Below are 12,693 nucleotides of genomic sequence, written 5' to 3' on the forward strand. Positions count from 1 at the left end.
AAGACACAGTTTAAATGGATTGAGGGAATGACGTGTTTGCACTGCAGTTTATAATCAACAACATCAAACAGTTAAAAGAAAGAGTTCATGTTACTAACAGCTCACCTCTCTGCAGCAGACAGATGCTGGACTTTAAAATCAATGGGACGATCATGTGACCGGTCACTCTGTAAGGACACAGAGCTGGGTGGAGGTCCAGGCTGGTCCCTGTGAATAATGATGGAGCAGTGATGTGAGTGCTGAGCTGTGACATGGAGAAGAGTCATGGACAGTTAGAGATGGTCATCTCACCTCTGAGCTTTGGTCTGGCTCTCATGTTCCCCACACAGAGTGCTTTTAGAGGGAGGGGCTCCCTCCTCTCTGTCCTCACACTGATCCATGCTGCTCAGCTCACACACACTTTCTACCTGCAGTGGAAACACAAATCATTCATGTGCACATCAACTGAAACCCTCCTTTCCATCATGTGTGCTGTCCAGATATCAGCTGCTGCTTTCCTGCTTCATCTCAGTGTCAGCTGAATGCAGTCAGACAGCAGTGTGAGGCAGAGGAAGCTGCCATCAGCTGCTCTACCATCCTCTGTCAGTGCGCCCCAGGGTAGCTGTGGCTATAATGTAGCTTGCCATCGCCAGTGTGTGAATGGGTGAATGACTGAATGTAGTGTAAAGCGCTTTGGGGTCCTTAGGGACTGAGTAAAGCACTATACAAATACAGGCCATTTACCATTTACCATCAGTCCACTAGATGGAGCCATGAAGCACACACGATGCATTCACTGACACACACTGATTTAATGGTAATAAGAAAAATAAGAAGTGAGAGTTTGTCTCTCTAAGTGAGTTAATGTGGTCAGAAAACAAAAGGAAGGTGGACGAGGCAGATTTTAACAACACAAGGAGTTTGTTTTGATTTTCTGTTGTTTGTCGTTTCTTTCCTAACTGTGTAGTTTTAATTTAAAAAGGAGGAGCATTTTAAGAGTACAGCTCTGTGTTAAGTGCCCTAAAAGCTGGAGGTAACAGAGTTAACTATCCTAAGATTCTTATTAAGAGTGACCAACAGGGACACCATTAGAAATGAGTATATTACTGGGACAGCTGAGGTCAAACACTTTGGGCACAGACAGTGAGACTGACATATGCTCTTTGAGTTAAATCATGTCTGTGTACAAACAGAAATTTTTAACTATTACTTGGTATTATTTTATAGGAACATAACATTTTAGTACAAGTAATTATGACTTTTTATATTAAATCTGATTAAAACATAATGAAAATAAATACTACATTCATCAATGTTTTATTTATTTCGAACACGATTCTTCTGTCTCAACATCTCACTGCCTGGGACATACCTGATAACTAACTTATATATATATATATATATATATATATATATATCTGTTAATGTTTTCACTAATTTAATATAATAATTTTATTTGGTCTAATGAAGTCAGCGTGAATAAACAATGCAAAAACTTTTGTGTTGTTGTTGTAATTACTTCCTGTTGAAGTAGATTCAATATTTGTAACAAAGGATTTTTAAACAGACAGAAGCCAACAGGTTTAATTCAATTCTTTACCACATCTATACATCCACCTCCACTGTAATTACAAAGGCCTCTGACCTCTAACAGTTGTTTACACTATACCTGCTTATGGCAGTGGCTCTTAACCTGGGTTCGATCAAACCCTACGGTGAGTCGGTCTCAGGGGTTTGGCAGAGCCTCCACCGCGGAGGTTGCGGAGGTCCAGACATACCCGAATCATCGTGTAAATTTGTGATGACACGCCCCCTTTTGGCCATCACTGGCTGCAGATGATCATGCTACACTGCTTGGCCAATCAGTGCTGCAGGGAATGTAGCGCACGCAGTAGTCAAAGTGTGAATGTCGTGGTAGTACTTCGTGTGATTTTTTTGTTAATATTTTAATCCATACTAAGTATCTCGGGCAAAAGAAGAAAGTGGTTGGACGAATATGTACAATATGGATTCACATGTATCACGGAACGTGATGGGAGTGAGCGTCCTATCTGCATGATTTGCAACGCCAAGTTGAGCAACTCTAGTCTCGCACCGGCAAAACTAAAGGAACACTTCTTGAAGCTACATGGAGATGGGGAATACAAGAACACAACACTTGATGAATTCAAGGTGAAGAGAGCCAGATTCGATGAAAGGCCCACTCTGCCTGCTCTTGGATTTGTACCCGTTAACAAACCGATCCTCACAGCATCGTACGAAGTTGCTTACCTGATCGCAAAGCAAGGCAAGCCACACACCATTGGTGAAACACTCGTGAAACCAGCGGCGTTAAAGATGGCGAATCTGACACTCGGAACAGTCGCCGAAGGTAAATTATCCCAAATTCCTCTTTCAAATGAGACCGTCAGCAACAGAATAGAAGACATGAGTAAAAATATCTTGGCTCAAGTAGTCACGGATCTGATTTCAAGCCCGGCAAAATTCAGCCTTCAACTCGATGAGAGCACAGACGCTGCTAATCTAAGCCAGTTTACTGTTTTTGTGCGCTATGTGAAAGATGACATGATAAAAGAAGATTTTTTTATTTTGTAAGCCTCTTACAACAACAAATAAGGCAGCCGATGTGAAGAAGCTTGTGAATGACTTCTTCAGAGACAACAATCTTTCATGGGATATGGTTGCAGTTTGTACAGATGGAGCTCCAGTCATGCTGGGAAGAAACTCTGGTTGTGGTGCGCTAGTAAAAGCCGATGCACCACACATCATTGTGACGCATTGTATTTTGCACAGGCATGCATTGGCAACAAAAACCTTGCTCCCAAAAATGGCAGAAGTATTAAAAACTGTGGTGGAATGTGTGAACTATGTGCGAAATAGTGCTCTGAGGCACCGCATCTTCAGTGAGCTGTGTAAAGAAATGGGCTCTGAATTCGAATTACTTCTGTACCATTCTAATGTTCTGTGGTTGTCCCGGGGACAGGTGCTGAATCCTGTTTTAGCCATGTGTGTGGAATTAGCCCTGTTTTTGCACCAACACTGTCATGCAGATTGCTTCAAAAATCCTGAGTTCATTCTCATTTTAGCGTACACGACTGATATAGTCACAGCTCTCAATCAGCAGATGCAGGGTGGTGGAGTCAATATCATAGAAGCGGAAGAACATCTGAAGGCTTTTCAAAAAAAGCTAACGTTATGGAAACGATGAACAGAGAACAACAACTTCGCAAACTTCCCCCTTCTGGACAACTGTGTAAGTAAGATCGAAGATGAGTCTGGAATCTGAGATATTTCTGTATCCACGGAACTGAAGCAAACAATTGAAACGCACTTAGATGAGCTTGCAAAGTCTCTCCACAGATATTTTCCTACAAGAGACTCATATCCAGCATGGGTGAGACAGCCGTTCACGTTTGCTGTTAAGACAGCAGATGTCAGAGCTAGGGATGGGTATCGAAAACCGGTTCTTGTTGAGAACCAGTTCCCACTGTTTCAATTCCTTGGAATCGTTTGCCACTTTTATAAACGATTCCCTTATCGATTCCAGTCGCCCCGAATGACGTCATCACGTTGAGTAGCGTCTTTTACCCAGTAGGAAACACGGCGCCTGAGCGGCACAAACGCTCAAAAGTTTGGTTACACTTTATGAGAAAGGATGACAACAGGGCAACGTGCAATACTTGCAAAGTAGAGATTTCATCAGAGGGAGGAAACACTACAAACATGCAAAAGCATTTGCTCAAAAAACACGCGATTGCTTTCAACGAATGTCGTGTTTTTGATCCGCTCCGGACTAGCGAAGCTCAACCCAGCAGCAGCGGTAGCGTTTCCACGTCCTCTCCCGTTAATACTGCAGGTAACTAATCAATTAGCATTGCATATTATGTTAGCGCGATTTACCTTATTACAAAACCTGCCATTACTGTGCGTTGCATTTAGTGACCATGATGAGACAGACAGAGTCTGGCTGGCTCAGATGCTGGCAGTTCTCGCTGCAGTCTACCGGTAGCGTCTCCTTTCAGGCCTGGATAGACGAATGTCACCGAGCAGTGACTAAGTTTGTGGTCAAAGGCTTGCACCCATTTGCCACAACAGATGCCCCCAATTTCACTTTGGTAAGTGAATGTGTTTAATTGTAGGCAGGACATTACTGGATATTCTTGTGTAATTGCTACAGAATAATTTATGTTAAACTTTGTTATTGCTACAGGAGAATATTTATTTTATTATTTTACATATACATTTTTTTCCTGGGGACCCTGTGACACCCCATTGAAGAGCTATAGGCTGGATCTCTTAAGATCTCACTGTTGGGTTTGTAAGGCCATGTTACTCCTAAATTTCTATCTTGTTCAAAGAGAAGATATAAAACACAGTTCTAAGCTAATCGACTTTAGTGTTCTCCTTTTTAAAAAAAAAAAAGAATCGATAAGAGAATCTATAAGGAATCGAATCGTTAAACAGAATCGAAAATGGAATCGGAATCATTAAAATCTTATCAATACCCATCCCTAGTTCAACAGCAACTCTTCAGAACAACAATGCTCTCAACGTTTTGCTGTCGACAAATGGACAAGTATTCAGTTATTGCTAAGAAAGCCGTGGACTTTTTTTTATACAATTTGTTACAACATATCTTTGCGAGCAATCCCTGTCAAGGATGCTGGACATAAAAACAAAGAAAAGCAACAGACTTTGCTGTGAAAATGACATGAGAGTGGCACTTGCCACGGTGAAGCCACATCTGAACTGGACTCTCAAAAGCAACAGCAAAAGTCATACAGATTTGCAGGTATTTAATGTGTTTTAAGTTCATGCATTGTGTTGGTTTTGTTCTTTGAACAAGGTGATGTTCATGCATGGGTCATTTCGTACACCAGTAAAAAACATATCTATGTCTTGAATATGAAAAAAAATAATAATCATATTTTATTTTTCACTAAAGAGGGATTCGGTGAATGCGCATATGAAACTGGTGGTGTTCGGTACCTCCAGCAAGTTTAAGAACCACTGGCTTATGGTCAAACAGATGTTTCAATCTGACAGCAGTTACTGTGAAACAGTGGTCAAGCTTAGGCAGCTGTTAGTGAGCAGGAGAGCAGAGGTGATAAAGCATTTTCAGTGGTGGCTCCTAATTTTGAACCTATAATAAAAACAGGCACGTGCAGAGGGGGGGGCTAGAGGGGCTTGAGCACCTGCCCCTTTCCTGATGAGTGCCCAAAGTGCCCTTTTGTTGAGGCAACTTTTAAATTTTTTTTATTTATTTATTTATTTATTTTATGTGTGTGTGCGTGCGGAGTCCTGTCTGTGCCCATCAACAATAATATTTAACTATTAATCACAGTTTTGCTAAATAAAAGGATCTGGCTTGCATCAGTCACATGATCACATTTAACCAATGATCGCCCTTGACGGCAGAACGCGCTGGTTACGAGCCGGGAACGAGCTCACAAAGAGCACGCGCATTTTTAGCGGTCCGGAGCTGTAGGAGAAACACAAGTTAACTCAGAGACACAGACTGATGCGACAAAACCAGTAAGTAGGTGTACAGCGTGCACTGTAGTGTGTAGCACCCAGGAGTATCAGCTTATTACGTACACGTTGGTAAGCTGTCTTGTTGCAACTGACGAACTGAAACAAACGAGCGTGCTGTGTGTGCAACAGCGCGACAAACATTACCTGTCCTTTTATTAACTGCACATGTAGTGCTGGTCACAGCTGCTGGCTACCTGTGTAAGGCTGTCATGGGTCTGTAGCTCTGTCACCGTTTTAGGGAACATATTTAGTTTTAAAGTAAGTTACAGAGTTTTTCCTGCCTTTCTGGAGGGATTATATTTCACTAAAAAAAAACGATCTAATATGCATGTCCACATAATAATTATTATAATTATAATATATTAAAAACACAAGCTGTAATTTAAAGAACATACATTAAGAAGCAGATTATATTAGATTTATATTTTAAATAAGACAAAATTTGGAATTTACAGCAGTAAAATGATTGTATCTCTACAGTTTAAACATGTAATAAGCTTTGCCCTGCACAGAGTGGATAGTGAAACACATGGAATCATCATAAATACATTATTTCATATTTATTACTTCCCCCTCCTCATTGCTTTATTATTGTAGCTCTAGTAATAAATAATAATGTAAGGATTCTGGATCAGCACCATGATGCCCATAGTATATACAGTATTCTGAAGAAGGTCTAAAATGTCACTGTGTGTGTGTGCATGTGTGTGTTTTATTTAGATGGATTTTTAAAAATAATATTACTCATGATATAACATTGTGCAGACATGGCTGGTAAGGACATGAGGAGGAAACAGTAGGAGCTGTATGAGGCTACTAAAGGCAGGGCTATAACATTTTTCTGTCATCATTTTATTTTAGATTAAGTGCTGGAGTTGTTAGGTGTGGATAATTAGATTATAGTTTATTGCAATAGCAAGTTGTGCCTTGTTCTCAGATAGACAGCAAGTGGAGAGTGATATATGAAATGATGGGATGGAAGGAAGAAGAGAAGCAAAGAGTGATTCACAGGCAGAGCCTAAATTATTTCTCACAGTTTTTTGTTGCCTTATGGTTCCAAGCGCTGTCACCAATCTTTGCATTTAGTTATTATCTCATGACACTTGTTTAATCAGCTACCATCTCTCCTGTGGACTTTTTAATGTCTACAGTCTCAGATCAACACAGCCCTGCCCTTCCCATATTAGATTCTTGATGAATGTGTGTTGTTGTTATTCAGCCTGGTTCAATGTGCCCCTTTTTAACTTTGAGCACCCGCCCCTTTAAACCTCTCTGCACGGCCCTGAATAAAAATATATTAACGTCTTAATAACGTAAGAGCAGCCCAATCTTGTTAAACACTCTAAAAATCTGCTTATTGGCTCTAGTTGAGCAGGATATCATTGGTCGATTGAGCTGTTTTAAATATGCTAGAGAAACAAACTTTGACTTGAGTTTTTCAATTCAGATATGTTGTGACATCCAAATGTTAAAAACTTATTTTTATTCTGGGACTACAGGAATCATTTTATAATTTTAAAACAAGCCTCTCTATCCTCTCATTTAACCCACAGAACAAAGATCACAGCAGGATATCTGTTTTGGGAAACGGCCTGCATTTGTATAGCGCTTTACTTGGACCCCAAAGCGCTTTACACAACATTCAGTCACATTCACACACTGGTGATGGCAACCTACATTGTAGCCACAGCTGCTCTGGGGCGCACTGACAGACAGACTGACACTGGCGCCACCAGTAGGCAAACATGGGATTAGTATTTTAGGATATTTGGCATGCAGCCTGGGATCGAACCGCCGACCTTCTGATTAGTGGCTGACATGCTCTGCCACCTGAGCTACAGCCAGAAATACTCCACTTATTCCCCTGAATCAGTGCTTTCTCCATCAATTCTTCAGATACTAACATGAACACTGACTTTTGCTGTTTTGCTTCCACCACAATAAAAAATAAATAAATCACACTTCATGCACAGCTCTCTCTCTCTCTTTCTGTGTACTTCAAGAACAGTTTCCTGTCTCAAATCTCTGTTTTCTGCATTATTCATTTGCTTATTACCCACCAGTGTACCGTTGTTTACAGTGCTGTCAGCCGCTGTCTTTTTCTTTCTTTTTTGTCACTTAAATGACCTTGGACAAGAACACCTAATTTCTGTTGTGCAATACTAAAGAAATTTAAAATTATAAAAATTATGCAAAATTGCAGAATATTGCAGAATATTTTTAAGGTTATCTGCTATAAAAAGCCAGACCAGAAAAATCTCCATGTTTTTCTGTGTTTTATTCTCAGTTACTTTCACACAAAGGCATCTGCTGTGATGTTCACAATTCTGATGAAGTCTCACATGATCATTTAGAAATGAATATTGTCTATCTGGACTGTCACCCCCCCCCCCCAAAAAAAAGTGCACATGTAAAACTGCGTGTTAAGCGATGCGGTTGAAAAATTTAAGTGCACCGGTGCAACCATGACAAAAAGTTAGTCTACAGCCCTGATAAATAATGTAGTTTTAATTTTTGCGTGTAGTTTTTAACTTCTATTTTAGCTTTCTTTTGATCTAGTTTCAGTTGTGATTTCAGTTTTAGTGAACTACAGTAACTTTTGTGTGTTTTGTAACACTTCTTCCTGTTGGAGAGGAGCCAACAGTTTGTGGCGCAGTTTTTTTTTTAAGACCGACATGTTGAATCTGCATCTAACACAAATTTATACAAAATATTCATTTACAAAGTCCGCTCTCCGTCTCCTGCTGTTCCTGTGAATATAAACAGGAGTGTCTCCAGTCGAGCTCAGAACACATTCTGTGTGTTTTGTCTGATCACACAGTAACAGAAAATGGCGGACACGCTCGGCCTCGTCGGAAAACATTACACACTGACTTTAAAGGAGAGACCGGAAATAAAAACACACACAGTTTGTTGCATGAAGAAATCAAACATGAGATGAACAAACAGTAAAGTTCTTGAAGACAAACTGTTAAAGGAGGAAACAAAGCAAACTTACAGTTTCTTCAAATACACCAACAACAAGGTCCACTCCTCAGCTGGGCTGTATCCCAATCCAGCAACAGTGACGCACGTATCAAGCTCACCTAGCGATACCTGTGTCGGTGCGTGCGTCGCTTTAAGAAAAAGTCACGTGATCGATACAGCTGCTGTATCGCTCATTGCCAACGCGCCAAACTGTTTAAAAGGTACCGCATCCGCCAACGGAATGAGTCGCCACCAAAAAAACCCCCCACAAAATTACTCTCGCAAAGATTTAAAATAAATAAATAAATAAATAAATACACATCTCTCCATAACAAAATGGAGCCCGAAAGAAAAAGAAATGTTTCTGCTGTGTGGGATCATTTTGATCTTTTAACTGCAAATAAGGTAATAGTTTGTCTGTCTTTGTTTCAGTGTAATCTATCAGAATAGAAACAAAAAACAGCAATGTGACTTGCAGTGTAAATTACTTATTTCATTTTATGCAGGTTAAATGTCGCATCTGTTCTGCGGAGCTTTCTTACACAAACAGCCTGGTGGCTGGGCCTGCTGGCTGATGGTGGAGCCTGGTTGTGGCCTGCTGGCTGGGCCTGCTAGCTGATGGTGGAGCCAGGCTGGGCCTGCTGGCTGATGATGGTGGAGCAACACTCCTGTATTTTAATTTCTCTCAGCTCAGTTGTCTCAGTTGTGAACTTGTCTCAGTGCCGAGTGTCAAGTGGCTGCGATTCACACCAACACTTCTTTCTTTCTTCTCCAGCTACTCGCAAAAGTGAAGCCATTCCTCTGATTTGGCCATCTGAACATGCTACCTAAATAAAACCATGCAGGAAGTATGTTTTAATAGTGTGATTTGGCCATCTGAACGTCCTACCTATACGACGGAGCCATTAACAGTGAGGTAGCAGTGAAAACTAAGGTCTCTAATCAGAAGTACCTGACTCCGTGGTATAATTCTCAAACACGTACCCTAAAGCAGATGACTCGTAATCTGGAGAGGAAATGGCGTGTCACAAATCTAGAGGATCATCATTTAGCCTGGAGAAATAGCTTGCTGCTTTATAAGAAAGCCCTCCGCAAAGCCAGAACATCTTACTATTCATCACTGATTGGAGAAAATAAGAACAACCCCAGGTTTCTCTTCAGCTCTGTAGCCAGGCTGACAAAAAGTCAGAGCTCTTTTGAGCCAACCATCCCTTTAACGTTAACTAGTAATGACTTCATGAACTTCTTCACAAATAAAATTTTTATCATTAGAGAAAAAATTACCAGTAATCATCCCACAGATGTAATATTATCTACAGCTACTCTTAGTACCATTGATGTTAAGTTAGACTCTTTTTCTCCAATTGATCTTTCTGAGTTAACTTCAATAATTACTTCCTCCAAACCATCAACGTGTCTTTTAGACCCCATTCCTACAAAACTGCTCAAAGAAGTCCTGCCATTAATTAATTCTTCGATCTTAAATATGATCAACCTATCTCTAATAATCGGCGATGTACCACAGGCCTTCAAGCTGGCTGTAGTTAAACCTTTACTCAAAAAGCCATCTCTAGACCCAGCAGTCTTAGCTAATTATAGGCCAATCTCCAACCTTCCTTTTATTTCAAAAATCCTTGAAAGAGTAGTTGTCAAACAGCTAACAGATCATCTGCAGAGGAATGGTTTATTTGAAGAGTTTCAGTCAGGTTTCAGAGCTCATCACAGCACAGAAACAGCTTTAGTGAAGGTTACAAATGATCTTCTTATGGCCTCTGACAGTGGACTCATCTCTGTGCTTGTCCTGCTAGACCTTAGCGCAGCATTCGATACTGTTGACCATAATATCCTATTAGAGCAATTAGAACATGCTGTAGGTATTACAGGTACTGCACTGCAGTGGTTTGTATCATATCTATCTAATAGACTCCAGTTTGTGCATGTAAATGGAGAGTCCTCTTCACACACTGAGGTTAATTATGGAGTTCCACAGGGTTCAGTGCTAGGACCAATTCTGTTTACATTATACATGTTTGGCACTGATCACCACCTGCACTCATGTATATATCTTTCTACGTGGCACTCTAATTCTTATTCTCATGTATATATCTCATGTATATCTCATGCACATATCTTTCTACGTAGCACTTTTAATTCTTATTCCTACTTTTATTTTTTCATGTCTATTTAAGTGCTATTTATGACACTATGTTTGCACTGAAGCACCGCAGCAATTTCCTAATGTTGTAAACCTGCTCAACATTTGGCAATAAACCCCTTTCTGATTCTGATTCTGATTCTGATTCTGACATGCTTCCCTTAGGCAGTATCATTAGAAGACATAGCATACATTTTCACTGCTATGCTGATGACACCCAGCTCTATCTGTCCATGAAGCCAGATAACACACACCAATTAGTTAAACTGCAGGAATGTCTTAAAGACATAAAGACCTGGATGGCCGCTAACTTTCTGCTTCTTAATTCAGATAAAACTGAGGTTATTGTACTCGGCCCTGAAAAGCTTAGAAATATGGTATCTAAGCAGATTCTTACTCTGGATGGCATTACCTTGGCCTCCAGTAACGCTGTGAGGAACCTTGGAGTCATTTTTGACCAGGACATGTCCTTCAACGCACATATTAAACAAATATGTAAGAATGCTTTCTTTTATTTGCGCAACATCTCTAAAATTAGAAATATCCTGTCTCAGAGTGACGCTGAAAAACTAGTTCATGCATTTATTACTTCCAGGCTGGACTAGTGTAATTCATTATTATCAGGATGTCCAAAAAACTCACTGAAAAGCCTTCAGCTAATCCAAAATGCTGCAGCAAGAGTCCTGACAGGGACTAGAAAGAGAGAGCAGATTTCTCCTGTTTTGGCTTCCCTTCATTGGCTTCCTGTTAAACCCAGAATTGAATTCAAAATCCTGCTCCTCACATACAAGGTCTTAAATAATCAGGCCCCATCTTATCTTAATGACCTTGTAGTACCATATCACCCTATTAGAGCACTTCGCTTTCGCTCTGCAGGCCTACTTGTTGTTCCTAGAGTATTAAAAAGTAGAATGGGAGGCAGAGCCTTCAGTTTTCAGGCCCCTCTTCTGTGGAACCAGCTTCCAGTTTGGATTCAGGAGACAGACACTATCTCTACTTTTAAGATTAGGCTTAAAACTTTCCTTTTTGCTAAAGCATATAGTTAGGGCTGGCCCAGGTGACCCTGAATCCTCCCTTAGTTATGCTCCAATAGACGTAGGCTGCCGGGGGATTCCCATGATGCATTGAGTTTTTCCTTTCCAGTCACCTTTCTCACTCACTATGTATTAACAGACCTCTCTGCATTGAATCATATCTGTTATTAACCTCTGTCTCTCTTTCACAGCATGTCTTTATCCTGTCTTCCTTCTCTCACCCCAACCGGTCACAGCACATGGCCCCGCCCCTCCCTGAGCCTGGTTCTGCCAGAGGTTTCTTCCTGTTAAAAGGGAGTTTTTCCTTCCCACTGTCGCCAAAGTGCTTGCTCATAGGGGGTCATATGATTGTTGGGTTTTTCTCTGTATCTATGAAGCGCCTTGAGGCGACTTTTGTTGTGATTTGGCGCTATATAAATAAAATTGAATTGAATTGAATTGAATTTTAGACAAGACCATAAATTTACGCTACGGTAGGATGTTTTGACAAGGTAGGACGTTTTGTCAGAACACCGGACAGTGTGCGCACCGCGGATGACGTCAGTGCGCACACTGTGTCTGAGGAGGATGTGCGGAGGTGCTTCAGGAAGGTGAACGCGCCCAAAGCTACTGGTCCGGACGGGATTCCTGGCCGAGTCCTTAAGTCATGCGCGGCTCAGCTGGCTGGAGTGTTTACACACATCTTCAACCTTTCCCTCTCTCTGTCTGTAGTCCCAGCCTGCTTCAAAATGGCCACCATCGTCCCTGTACCCAAATCCTCCACCATCTCCTCATTAAACGACTGGCGACCTTTAGCCCTGACCCCCATCGTAAGCAAATGCTTCGAGAAGCTTGTCAGGGACTTCGTCTGCTCTGCACTACCCGACTCACTGGACCCTCTACAGTTCGCATACCGCCACAACAGGTCCACTGATGATGCCATAGCCCCGACACTACATACTGCCGTCTCACACCTGGAGAAGAGAGACACGTATGTGAGAATGCTGTTTGTAGATTACAGCTCAGCATTCAATACCATCGTTC

The 12,693-nt window shown here is 41.1% G+C and overlaps 1 protein-coding gene across 1 annotated transcript in view; it reads right to left on the minus strand.

The window, feature by feature from the left end:
• Nucleotides 1–8,648, minus strand: part of LOC308410019 (protein NLRC3-like) — a gene marked incomplete at its 3' end in the record, with an annotated part of 43,539 nt that extends 34,891 nt beyond the window's left edge. Inside the window, exons 1-3 of the mRNA XM_080903076.1 lie at nt 8,513–8,648; nt 292–407; nt 106–207 (exon numbers count right to left, since the gene is read on the minus strand). Of these exons, the coding sequence (XP_080759202.1) occupies nt 106–207; nt 292–380 (191 nt within the window). The 5' untranslated portion in view covers nt 381–407; nt 8,513–8,648. The remainder of the gene's footprint in view (nt 1–105; nt 208–291; nt 408–8,512) is intronic.
• Between the last annotated feature and the right edge of the window lie 4,045 nt (nt 8,649–12,693).

The sequence above is a fragment of the Rhamphochromis sp. 'chilingali' genome (genome assembly GCF_963969265.1).
Source record: "Rhamphochromis sp. 'chilingali' genome assembly, chromosome: 1".
NCBI classification, from domain to species: domain Eukaryota; kingdom Metazoa; phylum Chordata; class Actinopteri; order Cichliformes; family Cichlidae; genus Rhamphochromis; species Rhamphochromis sp. 'chilingali'.